The 26105-nt window shown below is 42.4% G+C and overlaps 1 protein-coding gene across 10 annotated transcripts in view; it reads right to left on the bottom strand.

Annotated features, from left to right (window-relative positions):
• Window positions 1-20361: 20361 nt before the first annotated feature.
• The window catches only part of SORBS2 (sorbin and SH3 domain containing 2), a 376136-nt gene continuing 370392 nt past the window's right edge, over window positions 20362-26105 (bottom strand). For all 10 annotated transcript variants that reach the window (XM_025384771.1, XM_025384769.1, XM_025384770.1 and 7 more), the window contains 2 exons: window positions 24626-24732; window positions 20362-22510 (listed from right to left, as the gene is read on the bottom strand). In XM_025384771.1, the coding sequence (XP_025240556.1) occupies window positions 22449-22510; window positions 24626-24732 (169 nt within the window). In that variant the 3' untranslated portion in view covers window positions 20362-22448. The remainder of the gene's footprint in view (window positions 22511-24625; window positions 24733-26105) is intronic.

Here is a 26105-nt window from a genome sequence, read left to right on the forward strand (position 1 = left end):
TGTGACTTACTCTGGGCATTGTAACAGAGTCTTCCAGAGGACTGAGGGTCCTGAGAAGTTGACGGTGTCTGTGACCGATTCTCTAGCTTGCCTGGAGGCCCCGTTGTTGCCCGTGACTGCCTGGTCTGTGAAGTTACCAGCAAACAAAGCAGCGGTCATGGGGTGGAGGGGAAGGCTGGGGAGAAGGAAGGCATGGTTGGGGTGGTCACCGAAACACCATCTGGCTCTAGCAAGGTCACGGGGAAGTTTTGAGTGCAGCTCCAGCTGGACTTGAAGAATGTGTGGGGCTCCACTGTAAGGTGAATGAATGTGCAAGAGTGGAGAGAGAAGGAGACACAAGGAAGAGAGTGAGAAAAAAAAAAAAAGAAAAACTTTATGACCAAAGAAAGAATTTTTTTCAAAAATGAAAATGATATGCAGCAATTTCTTTTTTTGTTTGTTTGTTTGTTCTAAGGAGCGAAAAGTTTATTAGGCAAGAAAGAAGGAAGAGGAAAACAGCTTCTTTGTACAGAGACACAGCTCCTTCGCAGGGAGGGGGAATTCGAACAAAGAGAAAACCCCCAGTTTCCCTTTTTTATAGTTAGAATAAAACATATTCACTGATAACCTCTGCATACTGTTGCAATCGCATTTTTGGAGGGGGAGTCCCAGCACCATCGGAATGATCCATGGCACCTGGATGTTTCAGCCCATCAGTGCGTCCTCACCTAAAGCACAGCATGTGTGGGGTGGCAACTGGGTGAGGGGGAGAATGAGCCCTGGGGTTAGACCAGGAGCCTGCCTCTGAGGCTTTCTGACCTCGACCTCCCCTGGGCCTGTTCCCTTATCTGTTGTGCTGCGGTGATAACGCCCGCATCACAGGGTTTCTGTGAAGATCAGAATGAGACAGTGGGCACTCATTAAAGCCTCTGTGTTCGTAATATATATTTTCACATTTGTCAGTTTGTTCATGAGAGTTCGGTTCTGAATAATCTCTCTTTATCGTCTGTCTTCAAGAGCATGATGGGAATATAGGATTAGAAAAACATTTTTCTCTTGGGGATCTTTTACTTCTGTTGTTTTGACTATGAGCAGCCCTGATACTTGTAGATAGGCAGTGCTCGAAGGAGAAAGATCTTGGCTCACAAAAGTTTAATCCTTTCCGTTTAATGACTGTAGCTTAGCATATTTTAGTTATCATCATTTTGGGTTTCATACTATCTGGTCTCCCAGAATTGCACCAAACCTGTCCTGCCCCCTGATAGTCTCCATAATTTTTTCGCCAGTAAACCCTGTAATGAGTTTTGTTACCAGGATGCCTGATGTTTCCATGCCTACAAGTCCTGTTTTCCAAACTGGCTGTTCTCAGGCTGGCAAGAGTGAGCTGATTTCACTCCAGAAACATTTTAAACTTCCTGAAAGATTAAATGGCTATGAGCACTCCCACAGAGCCTCTGCAATGTTCTTTGTTAAGGTCAAGGTTCATGCTTTCTTTACCAATTTGATGATTTTTCTGTAATTCTCTGAGAGGTAACGTCCATCTGAAGCTATTCTGTAGCTGCCAGTCTAAAGCCCATTTTCCTACTGTCTCTCCTTCCTTCTAATGCTTCGATCTCCAGACACTTTGTCAGTGACTCTGGCTTCCAGAACGCCTACCTGTTCTAGGGGAACATGGAATCTGTGAACAGCCTTGGACATGCTTCCCATGGCGTTTGACACTCAAGGCTAAAAATAGCAAGATGAAGCCTGAAGCATTCTCCAAGGAAATGAAATTGAACCACGTAACTGGATTATTCTTGGTTATCTTGCAGATATCCGCGTGACCAGACGTCTACAAATGGTGGTGAGATCATTTCTCGTCGCCTTTTAATCTGTTGGCAACTCACTTCTGAAAACATCTTCAGAGTTTTTTCTTTTTTTCCCAGACCAAGGGCAGCCAGCAATTTTGAAACTTTGCATATTGGATTGTCATTGTGACTTCCACATGTAATTTTGCAAAGTTCATTTTTCTTTCTTTCCTCATTTCAGGCGTTTTTTTTTTTTTTTTTTTTTAGAGGGGGTGGGGGTGGTTTTACTTTTTCACAGTGGTTGCTAAGAAAGAATCTTCTGTTTATAGGCTCCTAACAAATAGTGACAGCTGAAAGACAAATATGGTGTTGTGTTTGCAGGACGATGGAAGGGGGCCAGCAACCCGCAGCCTCCAGGCACACACACTCACAAGGAGGCCTTTGAGAGTGCTGCCTGGCATTGTGCGTCCACAGATTGCTTGAAATAATTTAAAAAGGTGTTTGCCTCATACTTTCAATGACAATTTATTTCCAGAGATCCACCAGCATTGTACAAATTGATAGGATTGTCAAGTTTTTTGTTTTTGTTTTTTTTTTGTTTTTGAATCTCAAGGCTTTTGCTTAACAGTGGCTAAAACGCAGAAAGATTTGAATCTATTTTCACAACAGGATTCTTTGACCTTTGGGTCAGACGCTGGAGTGTCACAAACCAAGAAGCCAGGGGTAGGTTCGTTCACGTTCACCTTTCTTTCTTTGGGAGAATTTCCTCCATGCTAGTGTTGTCCCAGAGCAGGATGGTGGTGAATGGGCTGCAGTTTAGAAAACATTATGCTAAGAAAAGAGAAAGTGATGGTGTCTTTCTAAGGCCAGCATATAAATGGACATTTGGGTTCTTTGTTTCGTAATTTCAGTCTGAAGGAAATGGTTACCTGGGGTAACATAGAAGACCCTGAAATGATAACTACTGAAAAGGAGGCTCTAGTGGAGGTGGGCTGAGCATGTCGCCCTTGGCCAAGGATCACAGCACAAGGTCAAAGTAGCAGTGGGTGATGCCGTGCTGATGACGAGGGTGACACACAGACAGCCCAGTGGGCTCCAGGCACTCATAAGCACCTTTATGCTCATATCAATACTCAACACAGCACTGGTGGGTAGGCATTGCTATGATCACGATTTACAAGGAAACGAATGGCGGAAATATCTTGTCCAAAATACACAGTACATGGTAAAGCTGTGGTTTGAATCCAGGTGGTTTGGTTCAGACCTGGTACTTAAATCTCAGCACTATGCTCCCTCTCTTGGGATCCCAGTGCTTCTCATAGCCTGAGATTTTGTTCTCTATTTCTTTTTTTTTTTTTTTTCTTTTTTTTGAGATGGCGTCTCGCTCTGTCACCCAAGCTTGAGTACAGTGGTGTGGTCTCGGCTCACTGCAACCTCTACCTCCCAGGTTCAAGTGATTCTCCGGCCTCAGCCTCCCGAGTAGCTGTGATTACAGGCAGGTGCCACCACATCCGGCTAATCTTTGCATTTTTAGTAGAGATGGGGTTTTGCCATGTTGGCCAGGCTGGTCTTGAAGTCCTGACTTCAGGTGATCCACTTGCCTTGGCCTCCCAAAGTGCTAGGATTACAGGCATGAGTCATTGGGCCTGGCTTTGTTCTCTATTTATCAACAGCACCTTGACTTTTGGGCAGACTGCCTGTCCCGAAGAGGGTTTTTCACTAACTTAGTAGGAGAGAATGCCTTTCCTGCCTCTTCTTTTCTCCTAACCCTTCTCTGAAAAATGTCTTTGTGTGTAGAATCCCGGAATAACTGGAGGAAACACATGGAACTTCGATGTGAAAAGGACATTAAAAGATTTAGTGTCAATTTTTTCAACACAACACACAGCACGGAATCTGAACTTCCCCCATTCATCATCACCATTCTGAATTTTCTTTTTTAACCCAGAAGTGTTAGATTAGTCGTTTGGTTTGGGTTCTATGTCAGAAACCATTTGCAGACAAATGGCGAGGCAGGGCTCAGACAGTCCTCGGAGGGGACTTTTGTGAGATTTTGATTCTGCTGGAGAGCTGAGACGCGCATCTGTCCACAGGAAACTGAAGCAGCAGGGTCGCCGTGGCCTTCAAAATGAAATTCATACGCGGTGTTGGCCAGGCTCCTCTTTGCCTTCTTATTCTCCAACAGGTGATTTTGCAAATGTGATTCTCTCTGTAATTCCTTCCTGCTCTTCTTCCTCTAGAAACTTCTAGTATAAATTTTCTCTTTTCCCAACTCAGAGATACTTTATATTCTCATTCAGAAACAAACTGGAAGAGTTAAATACTGAGAAAAACATACAAGTTTCTACAAACAAGAGACTACCCTGCGCTGTTTGAGGCTGAGTGGAGATGTACTGTTCTTCTTATACTCACCTCTGTCATATGATTATTTCATAAAATGCACATGGTGTTACTTTAAAATAGAAATCTAGTTAATTAGACAGAACAAAACTTCAACTAATTTTAATATTTATTGAGCATAAGATGTACATGGCACGGATCTGAGGGTAGCCTTGGGAAGCCCCCACCTGGGCAGTGGGAGAGAGGTGGGATTGATAACGTAGGAGAGATGAGATGCATGCAGGGGCTGGAATACAAGCCAACAAATGCTCTGTGTAGCAGCAAGATGATCTTCTTACTAGAGCACAGAGGAAGCAGTAGGGGGAAGCGGTGGACACATCGGCGAAGAGTTCAATATTTCAGCTGAATTTTGAAGGATCCATTCACTTCTATGCTAGTGACCGTGACAGGTGCAGAGCATACGGTGGGGGAAAAAGGCCCAGGCTCACCCCCAGAGCAGACACAGAGCTGCTGAGAGGACCATGAGCTGGCCGAGGCCTGAGCTGGCAGGAGGAGACTGCCGTGGGCAGTGATCTTCATGGCTGGAGGCACAGTTGAGCTCCAGTGTTGGCAGCAGGAGGAGCCATCGTTCGCCAAGAGTCCAGTCAAGACGAGTCGTCCTTGAGGGGCACTGGCCCAGAGACCAGGGTCGTCAGGCCACACCCTGCAGGGGCCAGCATGGAAGGCAGACCACACTCCCACCACTGCCAGGAGGACTCCCCCGGTTTCCCCTATCCCCAGACCATCTTGGGAAGGAAGAAGGAAGGGGAGAACTCATCTGTTAGCGAGTGTACTTGGAGCTTGATGAGTGTTTACCAAAATTAAATTGTCTTAAACTGGAAAAATCTGAGATAATATTGATCACTGAATTTGAGTGAAAGTAAAATTTTACTGCCACTACCCAGCGGGGAGTTCACAGGGACAATTGAGCAGGTTCCATAGTGTATGATTCTATTTGTATGAAATATCTAAAGCAGGCAAATCCACAGAGACAGAAAGTTGATTTGTGGTTGCCAGGGGCTGGGTGAAGGAGGAGGACAGTAACTGCTAATGGGCACAGGGCTTTTTAATTTTTTTTGGTGATAAAAATGTTCTGGAATTAGATAATGGTGATGACTGCACAACTTTGCAAATATACTAAAAACCACTCAGTTGTACACGTTATAGGGGTATGGTCTGTGAATTGTATCTCAGTAAACAAATGCAAAAAGATTAGATTGGTTCAACAAAACAAGGAAGCTACAATTTTTTTCATGCATTTGAGTAGCAGTATGAGTAAAGTCTCATACTGCTAGCTGATAATGATTAATGATTAATGATAATCATTAATAAAACATTGATTTTCCAAATATCTTAATCTGATACCTTGTTGGTTAATAGTCTATACCTAGCTTTACATTATTTCTACTAAAATAATAAACTTCAGACAGAACTCAGCTGGTAATCAATTCAACTCAAGTAGCACTTGAAGCAAAAAAGTACTTATAGACAACTATGGAAGTATAAAGCAACGCACAAAGTGTGCAAACCCAATGTGAGGTGACACACGGCCATCCGGGTGCTTTCAGTTAAGTCAGTACTTTGCCTTTTTATTTCTTTCATGCTTTGAAGATAAGAAATGAAAAACTATGTTTTCTAACTCAGAGTGCTTGTTACAAACACATTGTACTTCGTACTGCCATTAAAATTTGTACTCAGTACAAATTTTTGAATTTTGAAAATTTTCTTTCTTTACTTTCAATTCTATTAATATTGTTATAACAGTAAACTTGTAAGCGGAAAATATATTACTGTTACTCTGTTTTAAGAACAAGACTAAATGTGAGCCGTTTCTTTTACTGTTTCTATCATTCCTGCAGTTGGCCTGGCTGGAAACCTTGTAGTCACCACCGACTCCACCACTTCCTTCAATCCCTAAAACCAACCAGTGGCCAAGTCTTGCTGATTTTATTTTTGTAACATCTGTCACGTGTATTCCCGCTCCTGCTGCCCTAATCTGGTCAATTGCTTCTCTGCACCCGGACTAGGATCACCTCTGGCTCTTGGCTTCCATCTTGCTCCTTTGGAATCCCCCAGAACCATCTTCCGAAAGCTTCCTGCTGCCCAGGTCACCTCCCGCATGCTCTCCCACTGCATGTCACTCGATCGAACCATTGTTTCCTTCTGCACCAAAGTTTATTTTCTTTACAGAGCTATATCATTTCCAATATGTCTTTCTTTTCATAATTCTATCTTGTTTTTGTCAACTAGAGAGTTTATGATTTTAAAATCCTTTTTAGAAGAATCGTCCTTTTTTTTGAAGCTTCTTGATCATTTACTGCTCACGTTCCCTGTAGAGTGGTTATCTCTGTTAGCTGCCTGAAATCCTTTCCGGAACAAGATGGCGTTTGGTGTCTTGATTATTGATCTTGGTGTCCTGTAAGTTTCACGCCCAGGGCAGGAAGCTGGGGTGCATCAGAACTGCTGCTCTCTGAAGAAAGTTGAATACTTAGAGAAATGTCATATATTACAAATAAAAATCCACAAGGTATTTTAATTCTTATCTCTCGATTTTTTTTCTATATTTTGCACTCTGGTTTCTTTTAATTCTCTTCTTTCTTTCAGCATCCTCCAAGTCTTTGTTCAAAGCCTTCTCCCTTTCCTGATGTCTCTCTGTTTTAGTTAGGTATACATTTCAGCTGCCTCTTTTTCTTATATAATTTTATAATGAAGACAAGGTCTTAGGATAATTTTATTTTGCTTTTTTTTTTTTTTTTTTTTTAGAGAAAGTGTCTTGCTCTGTCTTTCAGGCTGGAGGGCAGTGGTGCAACCATAGCTCACTGTAACCTCAACTCCTGGGCTCAAGCACCTCAGCCTCTTGTCAGCTGGGACTACAGACATGTGCCACCCGCCTAATTTTTTATTTTTATTTTTTTTGTAGAGATGGGGCCTCGACATGTTGCCCAGACTGGTCTCGGACTCTTAGGCTCAAAGGATCCTACTGCCTCTGCCTCCCAAAGACCTGGGATTATAAGCATGAGCCACGCGGCTCTTTATTTTGCTTTCATGAGTCGAAAACATTTGTCTCTTCTCCCTTAGCATTCATCTAAGTATATATTTTATAGGAGAAAGGCCAAGGGGAAGACCACGTGATGTTCAATATTAATATACTGTGTTTCAGAAAAGGAATGACATAAGTTCTTGTCTTGTGAAGGAATCCCTAGAACCGTTTATCAAATTAATCACTGAGCATAAGGGGCTCTGTTCAGAGAGGTGTTTTCATAAAGCCAAGGAGACCCTGCATACCTGGCTAGAGAGGGAGGAAGGGATTGAGGACAGAGTGGAAGTAAGGAAAGGCCCGGCCAGCTTCTAGTCCTGGGAATGGCAGGAGGATGGAGAAGGAGAGGAAGGGCGCAGAGTGAGGTTCCTTTCGACTTCCTCTCTGGAGGCCGTGCTTCAGAGTTACTCCAAGAGCAGTCTACACCTCAGGCACATCACAGCGAGCTGGGCAGCCGGTGTGGTCAGGCAGGAAGAGGGTTCTGGGGCTCAGCTTTCCAGGGTGCCCTCGACCTTTACAGGATAGGGATACAGAGTTGAGAAGCGAAGGATCGACAGCGTGCACAGAGTGGCGAGGGGAGCTGACCGCACAGCAGAGCCTGGGTGCCAGGCTGGGCCAGAGGCTGGAGGAAGGGCATGGCAGATATTCTGGAGTTTGTAGCCTGTGGGAGCTGACATGAGGCTGAGTCAGCAGGAAGTGATAATCCTGCCCAGACCCAAAGAGATCAGATTACCAGCGACACCAGCCTCAGGTTTCAGCCTTGAACGCCAGGAAATACCCAGGGAACAGGGTACACAGCCCTGGAGACCAGAAGAGGTAGAGGACGTCGTGCACAAGAGCCCAGGTTTTCCCACCACCATAAGATGTTAACTGCTCCCACTCACTCGGGGACTATCTTGGGAAGGAAGCGGAGGAGGGGAGACTATTCAGAGAGACCAAGCATTTTTATCCTGATGAGTGATTTTTTCCTAATAGACTGCTTCCATCTTTGGAACGGATTACACTAAAAACGATTAGACTTTTGGTTAATTTTATCTCTCTATATAAATGTCAGTTATGTATAATATATCTGCACACATATGCTATATATTTATATTTGTCATATATAGAAGAAATTGCATACTTTAGACTGATGTGTGTAAATTATTTAATTTCACTACAACATTTTTGTTATATTAAAAGAAATACATCTTAGTTGTAAAATGCTTGAAAAATAAAAGTATCCATAAATCACTGAAGATATGACCACAGTCAACATTTTTGTGAATAATTTTCAAGTCTTATACCAGTGTATTTGTATTTATTAAGTAGAACCTTAAGAAATTCCTGAGATTTTACTGTTTCTGACTTATAAAATTAGAGATTTCATACAGTCAACCTAATACATCTGGTCTAGGGGCACACAACATGCACACATGTACACATACGTGTACACCTATATTCTACGTGCATATGTATAGCTGTAAAAATGGATATTCTTCCTTTCAAAAATGAGATTATACTGTCTTATAACTTTTTTTAAAATTTAGCAATGTGTTGTGAACATCTTTATATATCATTAAATATTTTTCCATGAGGTCCTTTTTAAGTGATTACATGGTATTTCATAGTAAAAAGTGCCATAATGTGTTTATTAGATAAATAATAGCTAAATGCCTGTTAGATATTTAGATTTTTAATAATTATTTAATGTTATAAATAACATGGTAATACATAAACTTACAGCTAAATATTTGAACACATTGAGAATTATTCGTGTCTTGGGGATTTGGTGTACAGATTATTTTGTCACACAGGTAATAAGCATACACCATATGTAATTTCTTGTATTTATCAATTTACATTCTCTTAACACGATACAGAGACGAATCTTCAACTGGCTGCCAACTTGCTACGTGAAAAACTGTAGCTGATTTTACTTTTGGTTCCTGGGTTTGAATAATTATTCATGTACTTAATAGTTCTGTTTTCTTCATCTTTGTCTTTTTTTTTTTTTTTTTTTTTAATGATCTCTTCATGACCTTTGTTTTGTGCTGGGCTCATATTGAACCTGCCTATATGGGAAGCTGAGCTCACAGTCTGGCCCCTCGTCACGAATTCTCATGCAGATTTCTAGCCTCAAAACCTTCTGTTTCTTTGAAATCCATATTCGATTTGTCATTCAGTCTGCTGCTGTTTTTACTGAACTATTGTTTCATGGACAGTTGAGAAATGGAAGGACCTTGATGGTTAAGTTGATGTCCTTCATTTCACCAACAAGGATATTGACATGGGGCCATGGTAGTAACTTTCTCAGGGTCACGGGTCATGTGAAGGTGTAGTGCTGGGCTCTGGGCTCCTGGTCTGGTTGTGTGTCCGTCACCCCTCATCCTGGGAGGGTTCCTGAGGCTAGGTCTCTGGAATAAATGCTGGCTGGTCGTGCTTTACCCAAGTTTTCTGCTCTGTTGCTTTTCTGTTTCTGACTTCTGTGTGTGTGGTTTTTTTTTTTTTGACAGAGACTTGCTCTCTCGCCAGGCTGGAGTGCAGTGGTGCCATCTCGGCTCACTGCAAGCTCCGACTCTGTGGTTCAAGCGATTCTCCTGCCTCAGCCTCCCAACTAGCTGGGATTAAACGGGCCCGCCACCATGCTCAGCTAATTTTTGTATTTTTTGTAGAGATGGGGTATCACCATGTTGGCCAGGATGGTCTTGATCTCCTGACCTCATGGTTCACCTGCCTCGACCTCCCAAAGTGTTGGGATTACAGGCATGAGCCACTGCGCCCGGTACTAACTGTGTTTTTATGTCACTTCCTTCTTAAGAACTGATGAACTTACTGTGAACAATTCTAATATCTGTTTTATGTAATATCTGCTTTAGAAATCGCTCATTGATTTTAAACATATTTGTAAATGCCACATTCTGACTGTCTTCATCGAACATCTAGCTGAGAAAACTTGGCAGTGCAGCCAAGAGGATCTCACACATGTACTCACATGCTTGATGCTAGTGAGAATCAGCTTAAAGGGACTTCTGAAGGCCAAGAGGGCCAGGGAACTAGCCTTTTAGAGCCAACCACGTGCTGGACTGTTTGTATATTTTATCATATTTACTCCTCAGATAAATATTATGTGATATTCTTTTATTACATCATTTTACAAGCTGACCAACGTCACCAGTACAGGCCCACTTCTTAGGAACCTAACTGAGTCTGAGTTTGGAAAATACGCTTTTCATACCATTTACAGGAGCTGCATTGGCAAAGCAAGGCGTTCACTCTCTGATCCTTTTTCTTTTTGTACGCTCTGACTGCCAGAACAATCTTCAAATAACATGTCATTATCAGCAGCCAAAAAGGAAGCTTGGACCCTTTTGGATTTGAAGTTTGCACAGCGGTCCTTGTTATTGCTTTCGGTCTTTTCTCACTGGGAAGAAATGGCTCCCGAAGTAAGAAGGTTCTTCGTGACCCCATTTAGAAAATTGGTCATCTCGTCTATGCATCACCAGTGTCGAGAACTGTGCTGTGGTTTTTAACAGCTGTCTAGCAATTTATCTTTGATAGTGAAAGAAATACCATGGCCATTAATCCATAAGCAGATGTCTGCTAGGCTTTTTGTCATATCATCTGACAGCTGACCAAAGCTGTAAGTGTGTGTGTTCAAGGATGTCGGGTGGGTTGGGAGGCCTAGACAGCACTCAGCTCTCCGAGTTCATAAACATTTTGAGATTTCTCCATTAGCGGGGAGAAGGAGAGAAAGAGTGAGGGAGAGAGAGGGAAAATAATATTTTAGAGACCTCATTATAAATACTTGGATCAAATAGTATCCGTGTTTTTTTTAGGGAACAGGTCAAAGATCGACTTACTAGTTTCAACTCATTTCTGTCTGCCAGCCACCAAATTTCTTTGCTGAAGGGTTAGGGTGGAAAATGCTGGTAATTCTAAGGAGAAGCCTGAGCTATCAGGAACTCTGACAAGCCAACAACTGGTTAGTCTGTATAGGAGCAGCCTCTGAGGGACATTCTTACTGAAAAAGTGAGCAAGTCTCATGCTCCCAGTCTGGTCTGTGGTGACCTATCAGGTTCAGCATGTCTTGATGCCTGTGTGTGACTTCTTTTGTTTTAAATTAAACACACTGTATTAAGATTGAGTCACCAAGATGAGCCCAGAGGAATTATCAGAGTCATATCTTGCTGTGTCAACAGCTTTGTGTCCCAGTCCCCAGAGGGCTTTAGTCGAGATGTTAGTGGCATTCAGTCAGGAATTGTCAAGCCTGAACGCTTTGAATGCCAAGCTTGAGCGGAATTTTGGTCTTGATATCCTGTTCCTTGTATCAAAGCTCATCTGTTAACAAAAAAAAGTGGCACTGGTTCAAATATGGACTAATGTCACTGATGAGGGGCAGAAAAAAGTGTTACTGGTTGGCATTGCATTATAGACCTAATAAGATTAATATTTATAATCTGACAATCTAATTTTCAGACCCATTTCACTTGGTTTGATTAAAGAATTGTCGGGGAGTCATTGGAAAAGGTTTACCAGTTCCTCGCATTTTGTCTAAGGAGATTTTTCTGGGATGAGTATTATCTATAAATTCTTGTGCTTATATTTCATCATGGCCTTAACTATACTTGCACTCTGGTGAAGAACGCTGATATCTCATAATTATCTAATTAATAACTTCTGATATTATTAACATTTTTTTCTTTATAGAGACCAGATCTTGCTACATTGCCCAGGCTGGTCTTAAACTTATCAGTCCAAGGGAGCCTTCCACCTCAGTGTCTGGAGTAGCTGGGACTACAGGCACCACCACCACACTTGGCTTCATTTTCCTTTAACATTTTAACATACAACATATACGACTGAGTGGCAAACACTGTTGATTGACTGTTTCAGTGTCTCCTCTGTCCCTTGTGGAAGGAAAACTAGCAGGCTGCTGACACTTCTCTGAAGCCTCAGTGCGCATTTGAGATGGCTTCTTAAAGCCAGTGCTTGAGAACGTATGATGAAACAAGGTGGATCAAATAGTCTGGTCTTGTGGAACCAGGAGCCAGCTAGAGAGCTCAAGAGAGTCTGATTGCCTGAGGCCTCCTCTGAGAGCTCCAGATATCCATTTCTTGTTTCTTTTTTGCCTCTTCGGCTCACTTTCCAAGTTGTGCAATTACAACTTGGAAACGTGCTGTGCCTTTCATTGAGGGTGTTGTCCCCCTGGAAGCAGCCCTTGCAAGACTATGGACCAAATGTTTGTGTCCCCTCCAATTCATGTGTTAAATCCTGGTCCCCAAAGTGCCGCTAGTGGGATGTGGGGTCTTTGGGAGGTGATTGTGTTGTGAGAGCAGGGCCCTTATGAGTGGGATTAGTGCCCTTCTGAAAGTGGTTCCAGAAAGCTCCCTTCTCTTTCTACCGTGTGAGAACACAGAAAAAGAAGGCTCTTTTCTTTCTCTCCCGTCCCTTCCTTCCTTCCTTCCTTCCTTCCTTCCTTCCTTCCTTCCTTCCTTCCTTCCTTCCTTCCTTCCTTCTTTCTTTCTTTCTTTCTTCCTTTCTTCCTTTCTTCCTTTCTTTCCTTTCTTTTCTTTCTTTTCTTTCTTTTCTTTCTTTCTTTTTCTTTCATCTTTCTTTCTTTCTTTCCACAGGGTCTTGCTCAGTGTTGCCCAGGCTGGAGTGCTGTGGCATGATCATACCTCACTGCACCCTCGACCTCCTGGGCTCAAGCAATTCTCCTGGCTCAGCCTGCTGAGTAGCTGGAACTACAGGTATGTGCCATCATGCCTGGCTGATTTTTTTTATTTTTTATTTTTTGTTTTTAGTGGAGACAGGGTCTCACTGTTTTTGCCTGGGCTGCTTTTGAACTCCTGAGCTCAAGTGATCCTCCGGCCTTGGCCTCCCAAAGTGCTTGGATTACAGATATGAGCTACCACAGGCAGCCGAGAAGAAGGCTTTCTCCGAGGAAGTGGGTTCTCCCCAGACATCAAATCTGCTCGTGCCTTGATCTTGGACTTCACAGCCTCCAGAATTGTGAGAAATAAATGTCTGCTGTTTATAAGCAACCTGCAGACATGAGAGGCAGTAGGGAAAGTTAAGATCAGAGTTAGGGATCCCTCACCTTGTAGAGGGCTATTGGTACCCCTCTGACTCAGATAGAGCTTCTGCGGGAGGGTAGGTTAAACGGTAGATTCCTAGTCTATCCAAGTATGTGCATAATTAACAATGAGTGAGAAGACATTGCTAAATATGCCCTGGGAACATAGAATTTTTCCTATATTACTGAACATACTACTGGCTGTTTTGGCTAGGGTGCTCTATATGTGTCTGTGTGTGTGTAGGGAAGGGGTGTCTTTGTGAAGTTATAAGCTGAACTACTCAACAGTTATCACCTATTATATCTTGTTTTTATGCAAATCCCAAATTGAGGATGGAGTTGGGGGAATAGGGGATTTCAAACGTCACCCTTTGGAACAGGATAGATCCTCTGCATTGATCATCCATTAGGAACCAGGGAGCAGAGAAGTGGGTGGAAGTGAGTGTCCCTGAGAGAAGGCCTGTACTAGTCTGCATGGGCTGCCGTAACCAGATACTGCAGACTGGGGGACTCAAACAATGGACATTTATTTTCTTCCAGTTCTGGAGGCTAGGAGTTTGAGTTCGAGGCATCACAGGGTTGGTGTATGGGAAGCCTCTCTCTTAGGTGTAGAGGCTGCTTTCTTTGTGTCTTCACATGGTCCCATGGTCCCTCTGTACACGTCTGTGTCCTAATCACTTCTTCTTTTTATTTTTGACAGAGGCTCGCTCTGTCACCCAGGCTGGAGTGCAGTGGCGCAATCTCGGCTCGCTGCAAGCTCTGCCTCCTGGGTTCGAGGGATTATCCTGCCTCAGCCTCCCAAGTAGCTGGGACTACACACACCTGACACCAGGCCCGGCTAATTTTTTTGTATTTTTAGTAGAGACGAGGTTTCGCCGCATTAGCCAGGATGGTCTTGATCTCCTGACCTCGTGATCCACCCACCTCGGCCTCCCAAAGTGCTGGGATTACAGGCGTGAGCCACCGCACCCAGCCCAATCACTTCTTTTTATAAGGATTCCAGTTATATTAGATTAGGGCCCACTCAGATGACCTCATTTTACCTTAATTGCCTCTTTAAATTCCCTCTTCCAAATACATTCTGAGGTTCTGGAGTTCAGAATTCAATGTGTGAACTTACAGGAATGGGGACACAATTCAGCCCCTGACAAGGACTGACCCCTGGTTTTGTGTTTAAACTCATGGTGACTATTAGTATGGACTGGAGATGAGAATATCCCCATCTTTTCTTCACTAGGGACATGGGCATCACTCGCATTGCAGATCGTGTGGGTGATGAGGGGGCACAATGGGATGCCCCGAGCAAAGCCTGATGGCGCGGCCTCACCGAGGCTCCCACTCTGAGCCCAGGCTGGCCTCGTCATCGGTGCCCTGCAGTCTGTGTGCCTTCTGGAAGGCAATGGAATCTTTCTACCCTACCCACGTGGCCTGTGACAGCTCACTAATAACAGGGCTTGCTTTGCTTCACACACCTGGCCTTTGCTGACCACGTCATCGCCTCTGAGATCATCCGGGAGGGAGTGGCCTTGCTGCTCTGGGCTGACCTGAGCCTCCATACAGATGTTTTAACAATGACCGCAGTGCCCAGAGGCGTTCTCCAGAGATCCTTGTTTATCTCTAGGCACTCATCTACCTTGTACTTCAGTCCACCTCAGGGATTGTCTGACTCCTTCCTAGGTGTATTCCGGCTTTACCTCCAGAGTTTGGGAGGAGGAACTGCCTTCTACAGAGGGTCTGGATCTGACAGTCATAGGCAGAAGACGAGACCATTAGGACTGTGGCTCTTAACTTTTTAATTCTGCATTAAAAAAAAATCTTTTACAATGATTTACAAGATGATTCTCCTAAGTAGTATGAGTTACTCTAGGGCAGGGCTTCTGACCTCAACACTCTAGGCAATTTGGACTGGATAATTCTTAGTTGTGAGCTGGCCTGTGTATTGTGGGTCCAGCAGCAGCTCTGGTCTCTATGCACTAGATACCAGTAGCACCCCCCAGAAGTGCTTGTACACTGCCAGATGTCCCCTGGGGGAGTGACAAAATCACACACAGGGAAGAAGCCCTGTGCTCATACATTATAAAAATATGTTCAACTAAATTTTTTGAACTATATTTAATTTCAAAGTAAATGATCTGTTCTGTCAATTTTGATTCAAAAAATTGAAACAAACCTCCAGGATGGTTTGGATGTTACATCCAACTGCAATCCACACATTCACTTCTCAGTTTAATCGCTCTCTTGCTTTAGCCATCCCTTTGCTATACAGATGCTTAAAGCCTGTGATGGCGTATAATAGGAGGAATATTATAAGTATTATTTTCTTTTCTCTCTTCATTTTACCTTTCCTTCCTCTACCAATTCCTCAGATTACAATAGATTTTCTAACCTGGTGGTAATTTTGTAATTCTTGCTTTGAGGTTTTGAGTTAATTGTATTTTCATGAATCCTGAGGATTGACTTAGACTTTTTCTCCCTCTTTTTATAGACCTCGCTAATGTCAAATTGACTTGAAAACATGATTTATTCACTTTATTTCAGAGTCCTCCTCAAGAGTAAGTGCAGATTATAAAGCAGTATGTTCAGGCCAGGCACGGTGGCTCATGCCTGTAATCCCAGCACTTTCAGAGGCCGAGGTGGGCAGATCACCTGAGATTAGGAGTTCAAGAGCAGCCTGGCCAACATGGAGAAACCCTGTCTCTACTAAAAATACAGAAATTAGCTAGGTGCAGTGGTGGGCACCTGTAATCCCAGCTACTTGGGAGGCTGAGGCAGGAGAATCACTTGAACCTGGGAGTCGGAGGTTGCAGTGAGCCGAAATCGCACCACTGCACTCCAGCCTGGGTGACAGAGCGAGACTCTGTCTAAAAAAAAAAAGAAAAAGCCCAGTTTGTTCAGTACGATCCCATTTTTTACCTACACTGCCCCCTGCCCCAGCAAATCCACATGTGTAGAGAAACAGGAGGATATGTTCCACACTTGAATCCATACCCTACATGGAACTCTTAGTGAACCTGTTTCTTCTTTTTGTTCATTTATAGCTTTCTAAGTTTTCCTACAATAAGCATCTATTGCTTGTGGAATTGAAAATGAAAAAAAAAATGCTTGGAAAAGTTATTCTCAAGCTCCCTGTGAAATCAGTGCAAAATTCAGCACGCGCCCCCTGGTGTTGTTAATGGTAACAAGAGTTGTATTGGAAATGGCACTTATTTTTGGAAGACATGGGGACAACTGAGTCACCCACAGTATTTTAGGGAAAAGAATGAAACAAGAAACCCCAAATGAACAGGTGAAGATTTACGAGGCAGATTTCTGTCTCGTACTGAACGTTTTTTGGGTCAAGATTCTATGCATGTGCATGAGCTCAGATGGAACTGTCCTGAGCTGCGGAGGGGCTGAATTTAGCAGTGAGCTCAGGCTCAGGTCACTTAGAGTCATGCAGCAGAAAATGGCTGGTGTATCCTGGGACTTTGTATGCTTAAGAGCTGTCCGGTAAGCACACAGCGTTCCTAGAGCACACCGGGCTCGCCTGTCCTCGCAGTGGTTCAACCCACAGACAGGCTTGTGCTCAGTCAAAACATGTCAGTCATTGAAAGTATATCCTCACTGGTTGGTGTCCTTTTAGAAACCAAATTCAGCTTTCTTCAGGGAAATAATTGGTGCTGATTGGTATACCTCTTTCTTTTCATCCTGTGCACAGTAAGATGCTGCTATGAGGCGGTGTCTGTTCATGCCAGCCCTGCTGGTGAGAATGGTGGAGAGGGAAGGAGGTGGATGGGTGCAGCTGTTCAACCCTAAGTGCACAGCTTCATCCACAATGTGTTCAGCACCAAGCTTGCATGATTTAGAAGAAAGATGACAGGCTTGGGAGATAGACACATGAGATTCTCAATCCGATTTCAATCATGCATTATGTACAATACCTTACATGTCTGGATAAGTTATTTAATCTCACAGAGCCTCAGCTCCCTCATCTCTAAAATGGGCACAAAGCAGACTTCCTCTTAGATTGCTTGTGAGCATAAAGATACGGGATGCCTGTGAGTAACAGCCTGGCGTACAGCAGGTGTTTGCTATTTCTTTCCCTCTGGTGAGTTTCCAGGTTTGTTGCTAACAATCGGCACAGGCCAAGCATTCACAAACGTTTCCTCTAAAGGAACAGATAGTAAATACTCTAGGTTTTGTGGGCTGGGAGGCAAAATTAAGGACGTTACATTCTCACATAATAAAGAGTAAACACATTTCCACCAATTATGATTGATTTAGGAATATAATAATAAAAATAGAGCACTTTTTTTTTTTCTAACATAGATCTACTAATGAAAAGAAAGGAACCCTTTTCTGGGCAGATAGCATTTTACTTAACTGAGGTTCAAAGTTAAGAGTTCCCTCTCGTCAAGGGGAACTTGCCAGTGTTCATCTGTACAAACCATTCTTAATTTGCAGACCATGCAAGAGCGGGCTGTGAGCTGAATTTTGTCCACAGGCCACAGTTTGGAAATCTCTGCTATGGACTGCTTATTAATAACACCAGTCTCTGCTTGTATTCTAACTGTAATCACTAATGGTGAATAAATAATCTGAACTCATAATCGATGAATGAACTGTTAGAGAGCTACCATCTGCAGAGGGGGATGAAATAATTAAATAAGCAGGCACTTGGAAGCTGACAGAATGCTTAGTCTTAGTCTTATTTGATCAAATAATTTTTTTTTTTTGAGACAGGGCCTCTCTCTGTTGCCCAGGCTGGAGTGCAATGGCATGATCTGGACTCACTGCAACCTTCGCCTCCTGGGTTCCAGCGATTCTCCTGCCTCAGCCTCCTGAGTAGCTGGGATTACAGGCACGCGCCACCATGCCCAGCTAATTTTTGTATTTTTAGTAGAGACCAGGTTCACCATATTGGTCAGGCTGGTCTCGAACTCCCCACCTCAGGTGATCTGCCTGCCTCGGCCTCCCAAAGTGCTGGGATTACAGGGGTGAGCCACCGTGCCCGGCCGTGGTCAGATAATTCTTCAGAGAATATATTTCTTTGTGGCTAAAATCTGGAAAACAGCAGAAGAAATGATCGGGCCATGCAAACTAACCATCTAGGATGAGAGACCAAGCAGTGAATGATTATGAAAAGTTACTCAAACAGGTTCTTTCTGCATTGAATCAAGTAAGAAAAGGACTTGCTTGTCTGCAGTGATGATGCAGCTAAAGGAGGGATGAAGATCTGGCATGTATGTATCAGAGGGTCCCTTCCTTCTACCCTTCCACCCACCTGGATGGACAGGTCAGATTTATCTAGCTATATGACCCTTAAACACTCAGATGGAAACAAGACCAAAAGAGTATTGTGGGGTATATCCTCACCCAAAGGGTTACATTTTAGCAGAATGCTAATATAGAGTGGGAATTATCCTATGGCATAGAAGGCACCAGAGTGGGTGTTAAGGGGAAGCAATGTGACAAGACATCTTTGATAACTGAGTTGGCAAGAGAGGAATGTTCATATTTCTGAATATTTAAGAGATAGATATGGAAAAGGGTCAAAATACGTAGAGCAAGGAGGGACTAAGGTATGTGAGAAAAGATCCAAGCAGGCAAGCTGGCTCTTTCCCATTCGTGTGGCAGAAAGCGGGGCCCCATGGCCACCCATCATTTGAAATTCACTGAAAGCCTGTGGACGTTTGCAGAAGCTGCTGAGCCAATGGTGCTGAAGCTGCTTAGGGCAAAGGTTTTAAAGTTTAAGAGTGTTGAACTGGGAAAGTTCTTACAACTCCTTGTAACTAACCCCTCCTTGGAGGGGTTTTGAGGCAGAAATATTTTAAAATGCATTGTTTTAGCTGAAGGGCAATTTTTAGCCAAAGAACATTTAGCACAGGAGCTTTGGTGGTGGGTGTTTTGGGAAGTCAGGGACCCCGAACGGAGGGACTGGCTGAAATCATGGCAGAACATACATTGTGAAGATTTCATGAACATTTACTAGTTCCCCAAATTAATGCTTTTATAATTTCTTACACCTGTCTTTACTGCAATCTCTGAACATAAATTGTGAAGATTTCATGGACACTTATCACTTCCCCAATCCATGCCCTTGTGATTTCCTATGCCTGTCTTTACTATCTCTTAATCCCATCATCTTCATAAGCGGAGGAGGATGTATGTCGCCTCAGGACCCTGTGATGATTGTGTTAACTGCACAAATTGGGTGTAGAGCATGTGTCCTTGAACAATATGAAATCTGGGCGCCTTGAATACAGAACAGGATAACAGCAATGTTCAGGGAACAAGGGAGATAACCTTAAACTCTGACTGCCAGTGAGCCGGGTGGAACAGAGCCATATTTCTCTTCTTTCAAAAGCAAATAGGAGAAATATTGCTGAATTCTTTTTCTCAGCCAAGAACATCCCTGAGAAAGAGAATGGCCCCAAGGGTAGGCCTCTGAAATGGCCGCTTTGGGGGTGGCTGTCTTTTACGGTCGAAGACGAAGGGATGAAATAAGCCCCGGTCTCCTGTAGCGCTCCCAGGCTTATTAGGATGAGGAAATTCCCGCCTAATAAATTTTGGTCAGACAGGTTGTCTGCTCTCAAACTCTGTCTCCTGATAAGATGTTATCAACAACAATGCCTGAAACTTCATTAGCAATTTTAATTTCGTCCCGTCCTGTGGTCCTGTGATCTCACCCTGTCTCCATTTGCTTTGTGATATTTTATTACCTTGTGAAGCATGTGATCTCTGTGACCTATACCCTATTCATACACTCCCTCCCCTTTTGAAAATCGCTAATAAAAACTTGCTGGTTTTATGGCTCAGGGGCATCACGAACCTGCCGACATCTGATGTCTCCCTCCAGACACCCAGCTTTAAAATTTCTCCCTTTTGTACTCTTTCTCTTTATTTCTCAGACCAGCCGATGCTTAGGGAAATAGAAAAGAACCCACGTTGAATATCGAGGTTGGGATTTCCCCCAATAGGTGGGTTTAAAAATATTTCTTCTCTGAGCTGATGCTGACACATCTTTTCTCCATTTTTGTGTTAAAAGAACACACAACAAAATGCATTTTCTCTTTAGTTTAACAAGTTGGAATAAAATACACGATTTATATAAAGATAAATGTCAAGAAGAAAAACCGAAGTATACTTCCAAGCAAAATTTATTAGATGTCTATTCAAGAAAAACACAATGACCTTTGCTTGTAAGAATTCAAAGTCAATTACCTGGAAGCCAGGTATGAATCTTTTTTTTCTTTTAAAATCAGATACAGAGAGTAGAAACAGTAATTTTTCTTAAATATGACAGGCAACAGATATTGAAGTCTTTTCTCATAAATGGCATCAAAGAGAATTATTCATTTATCAGCAAAGCTGCATGCAGTTGACTTAATTTCAAACCTGAAGCCTTTAAAATACGAAGCTGGTTGTGAACTTGACAGAAATCAAGGTAGCCTACTCAAAGATGTTGCTTTACCTTCTTCCTAATGAAATTCCCTTGTCATCAGTCAGTAGATATGTACATTTCAGTTTGGCTTCTACGATCTTTTAACTTCATAGATTTTTGCATAAATGCTATCTGACAGAATCACATTATCTAGGGGTGCTTGTGATCTGTGAGATAGGGAGAGGCTAGTCTGCTGAAAGTGTTGTCGCAGGATAAAGACCAAATTAGGAAACTCCCCTGTTTTCTCAACAACTGAACTAAATATTCTGTACAAAAAAAGAGCAAACATATGTACAAAATTCTAAAGACTACGTACATTGTGAAAAGATCAATCACTGTCCACGAAAGAAATGCCATAAAAAGTTTTATCTATAAGGTGCTCAAGATCCAAAGATGAATAGTTCTTATGCAAAGTCATAAGAAATACAAAGCTAGTTCTTGGAGTATGTGTAATTCAGGCACTGTGAACTATATTAAACCTTCCAGGTCCCAATATAATTTTGTAAATTTCTGCTTCAGGGCAGAAAATAAAACCTGAATGATTTAACATTGTTTCTAAAAAGTGCCTAATTTATTCCTAGGAAATATTTTACACACACCAGGAAAATCAGGCTCAACATATTCCTGTCCTCAAATGTAGCCAGGATTCTGAGTTCCATAGAAGAAAAATAATTATTATAGTAAAAATAATTGTATTAATCATAATCCTTGCTAAAACCAACTTTAATACTTGTGATGCTTCTGTACTCTATTTCTATAAAATAATGTGTGAGATTCTATTACATTTCCATAAAATGTACAACATCGCATATGGATTATATGTTCTCATACAATCTCAAATGTGTATGTGTACACACAGTGAAATCTTACCTACTAGTATTGCTTACAGATACTTTCAAGTGTCTATGTTAGAATAATTCTTTGCACCTCTCACTAACACTGCTTTTACTTACATTTTTTTCAGATAAATAAAACACTAAGAGCTCATTGTTCATGATGCTGATCATTACATTTTAATATAAAATAGCGATGCAACTTTACAACACAATAGTTTTTCCCTGTAGTCTAGCTCAGCCTCTTGTACTGTCATGATTATTACTGAAGGCTCTTATTCATTTACTGTTTGCACTTCTAAAAAGTGCAAAAAATTTGCAGAAAAAGACTCCTATTTAAAAACTTACATTCAATCAACAAAATCACACTCATCCAAATGAACTTTCCTCCTCTTGCTTTAAAGGTGGTAATCACTGTGCATATTACAACATGTATGTGCAGGCAAACACTAGCTAAAGTACAGTTACAGTTGTCATATTGTGTAAACCAAGACACTAGGCAAACTTGTGAAAAGAATATACACTGCCAAGCTAAGAATGTGAAAACGCAAACCACAGCATTTCCCAATAAACAATTTTCTGGTCATCTTTGGGGAGAACATCGCCTGGGGGGAGGTGTTGAAATAGCCCCCTGGAGACACTTTTTTTTTTTTTTGCCTCAAATATTTGACCATTTTTAAGTATCATGATTTTCTTTCTGATCCCACATTTTGACGTGTCAAAGCTTAGAGCAGGAAGTAGGAATCCACACTTTCACGGAGGGGGCCAGCCTGCCATGTCGCCCCCAGGCTCACAGCAGCGGCGGTTACTCTGCTGGTGGTTTGGTGGCAGGTGGAGATGGTGACGGTGCATTGGAAACCGTAAGGCATGACGACGGGAGGCCTGCAGGGTGTTTCAGGCGTTGACGCAGGTGCGTGGCTGGCGGGTGGCCTACAGAAGGAGGGAGAGCCATTCACAGCCTCTTGACGTAGTTTCCGGGGAAGGTACCAAAGAATTTGGTTCTTCTTGAGGTCCCTGAAAACAGAAGTGAGTAATGAAAGGCGGGTAACAACAATATCAGTTCATACACATGGGCTTGAATACTTCGCATTTACAAGGCCTCGCGAAGACAGCAAGCCCCAAGGGGTTTGGAAAAGAAGGTAGGCAACTCATGTGAAGCCCATAGGCAGACAAAATTAGCAGTTTTAGTTGGTTGCCTGATGCTGTCACTGCCCCTCCAGCAAAAATGATGCGCTGCGATCATGGCACCCTAGGCAGAAATGCTGAGCCTCCCAATCTGAAGGGAAAGAGCCTTGCTAAGGAGGTGGGCGGAGGAGCTCAGTCACCAAGGCTGCCACACCAGAGCGGGGAGCAACGGATCAAGGCGAGGCTGACAGGTGACAGGGTGAGTGGAAAATCCTAAGAGCAAAGCTTCTCAGTGACCAGCCGCCCGCACAACACAGGTGCGACATGAAGGCATCATCTACTGCAGGCTGTCACTGTCCAGTTTTATCATCTCATAGAAGATCATGCTCAGTGCCACATCCTTTATTTAAAAACAGCACTGCCAGACTCCATCAAGTAAACAATTTTTCAACAATTTACAAATCATTAAAGAAAAAAAAGGATTAAGCACTGTTTGTGTGTGGGAGTTCCATCACCAGCATGATTTCTAACATGGTGTGTTTAACCACACTCACAAATGGTTATCATCATTATGGTCACCTCTGGTTTCTGGTTTGGAAACTTCTTGTAAAAATTGGTGTGCTAAATTCTTCTTTAGGCAGCGCAGATGGAGCGGATAAGGGTCTCTAAAGCTTCATCTCTCTCCTATATCCTGGTGCATACTGCCTTGGTTTGAGGACTGTTTTTCTTTTTCCCTGTCTAGGCAAGCCATTTTACGTTTCTACTACCTCCTCCTCCTCCTCCTCCTCCTCTTCCTCCTCCTCCTCTTCCTCCTCCCCCTCCTCATCCTCCTCCTCCCCCCTTTCTTCCTCCTCCTCCTCTTCCTCTTCTTCCTCCCCCTCTTCCTCCTCTTCCTCCTCCTTTTCCTCTTCCTCCTCCTCCTCCTGCTTCTTTTTTTTTTGAGATGGAGTTTCACTCTTGTCGCCCAGGCTGGAGTGCAATGGCATGATCTTGGCTCACTGCAACCTCCCCCTCCCGGGTTCAAGTGATTCTCCTGCCTCAGCCTCCTGAGTGGCTGAGATTATAGGCACCCACCACCACGCCTGGCTAATTTTTGTGTTTTTGGTAGAGACGGGGTTTCGCCACGTTGGCCAGGCTGGCCTCGAACTCATGGCCTCAGGTAATCCACCTGTCTCGACCTCCCAAAGTGCTGGAATTACAGGCATGAGCCACTGTGCCCGGCCAATGACTATTCTCTAGGTTTTTCTCATGGTCTTTTAATGGAAATAAAATAAGAGGCTTGTGGCTGCACCATGGCCTCAATTCTTTCGTGATTTTGCCACGGATGGATGTCTAGAGTGAGCCCTCCTCTCCTCTCACCTTTCCTGTCTTGCATTCTCTGCCCCGCCACCTGTGTTTCCTTTTCATCTCTCTCTGTGTCCCAGTGTAAAATACTTTTGTCGACAAATGTTTTCTCAGAAGACCTCTCGTCTTTTTTTTTTAGGATGGGAAAAAGGAAGTTGCCTTTTACGTAGGAAGAATGGAACTTCTCTCCGCTTCCATCACAAACCAGAGCTAAGGTGAGACACTGAATGTTCGGGCATCTACGTCAGACCTAGGAAATGGGGGAGTTGTTCACTTAATCTCACTCCCTCTGAAATTAGATTAACACTGTGGACAACTAACATTTTCCACAGCACGGAGCATTGATATTTCTCTTCTGGGGACTATTTGTTGTTGTTCTCAGATCTCAATCTTTCCTGGTTTCTGCTATTTAAAGAAATTTTCTTCTCTCAGTTGACTTGGAAATAAAGCTCGCAGAAAATCACACGTAGCTGAAGTAGTGACTACTAAACTATATTAAAAATGCAATAGCCTTGGGATTACTTTGTGCATATGAATGTCTGAAAGATCAAAGGCATTACGAATTCGAAGGAAGCTTGGCTATCACAGCAAACCATGCAAGTGAGCAAAGGCAAGCAAATTACAAAATACCACAGGTGCCTGAAGAAGAAGCGCACGTACCCACAAACCAGCCGTCATCGCACTTCTCCATCACATCGATGACATCACTTTCTCTGAGCTCCAGCTCGTCTTCGTTCCTAGGAGTATAGTTATACAGAGCCTGAAACCTTAAACAGGACAAGGGAAGGTGTTTAAAAACATATGGACACCTTCATGACACATAGAAGATAGACAATATTCATTCTTCCTTTAACATTCCTATTCTTAACATTCTATTGGGTGGTACAAGCCTGGTAAACACGTAAATAGCATTTTGTTGGGTGGTACAAGCCTGGTAAGAGTGTAAATAGCATTCTGTTGAGTGGTACAAGCCTGGTAAGCATGAAAATAGCAATATTTAGATCTTCAGAGGCATTAGAACACTCTAACAACATTTTGAAACTCATGAGGAATATCCATGAAAATTGTAACATTCATAAATTGGGTTAAAATATGTTAACATTTGTAAGTCAGACCCGCATTTGAATGGTCCAGCCATCTAATGTCTATCATTCAGACATTATAGTACCAAATATAAAATAAGAGATATTTGTATTATTTAACTGTTTAAAAACAAGAAGGAATCACAATTTTAGCTAGCCATAATCAGAAGCAAATAATGGGGACTTGAGAATTGAATTTTCAAAGGTTCTAAATGGAGATAGACGAAATGTCTCAGACTTGTCTTTTAAATCACTCTATGTGAATTACTATACAAAGGAAAATTACTATTTTTTTCCAAGAGGAATTCTTTAGATCAGTTTAATGTTATAGTTTGGATCAGTGTTTTCTGAGAATTGGAAAATTTGATGTAATTAGCCTATGAAGTTGAGTAGATGTATTCCATGAGCAGTTATTACTGAGTCAATTTCAAGCAGATTAGAGACATAAGTCTCTTTTTAAAATGAGTCCCAGAAAAATTGTATTTGATTTTCAAACTCTCTCTTGAAATAATTTTATATAAAAAAGAATTATTTATAGAATGCTACCACTTTCCTTTCCCTGCCTGAATTCTTTGACAGCATATACTGTGGAGAAATTGATCAATAATGAATTCAGACACTGAATTTGTGGTAAGAAAACACCATGCATTATAATAAATAGTAACATGGACTGGTGTTTTTGGAAAATGAAGGCAGAAATTACTGTAGCTGAGAAGGTCATGAAGAATTTGATAGGCAGTTAGCACGAAAACTTCTTCATAATAGTACTAAAATATTACCAGTACTGTGAGCGAGACTTTTAAAAATCAGGAATTTGTTTCTGCTGCTTTTTGTAACAGCGATGTCATTCTGCTAATGTGAGAAAATAATAACCACATTCTAGGGCATTTTCGATTTTTTCATGCCAACTTTAAAAAGTTGATAATCTTGACTACTGCTCCGGAACAAGAATGATTTATTTTTAATGACTTTATGAGTCAGAAACTAATATTTTGGTAGAACAAAACTATTCTATCATTTAAACGCAAACCTTATGTCATTAATAAGCAACAGTGACC

Source organism: Theropithecus gelada, chromosome 5 (genome assembly GCF_003255815.1).
Source record: "Theropithecus gelada isolate Dixy chromosome 5, Tgel_1.0, whole genome shotgun sequence".
Taxonomy (NCBI): Eukaryota; Metazoa; Chordata; class Mammalia; order Primates; family Cercopithecidae; genus Theropithecus; species Theropithecus gelada.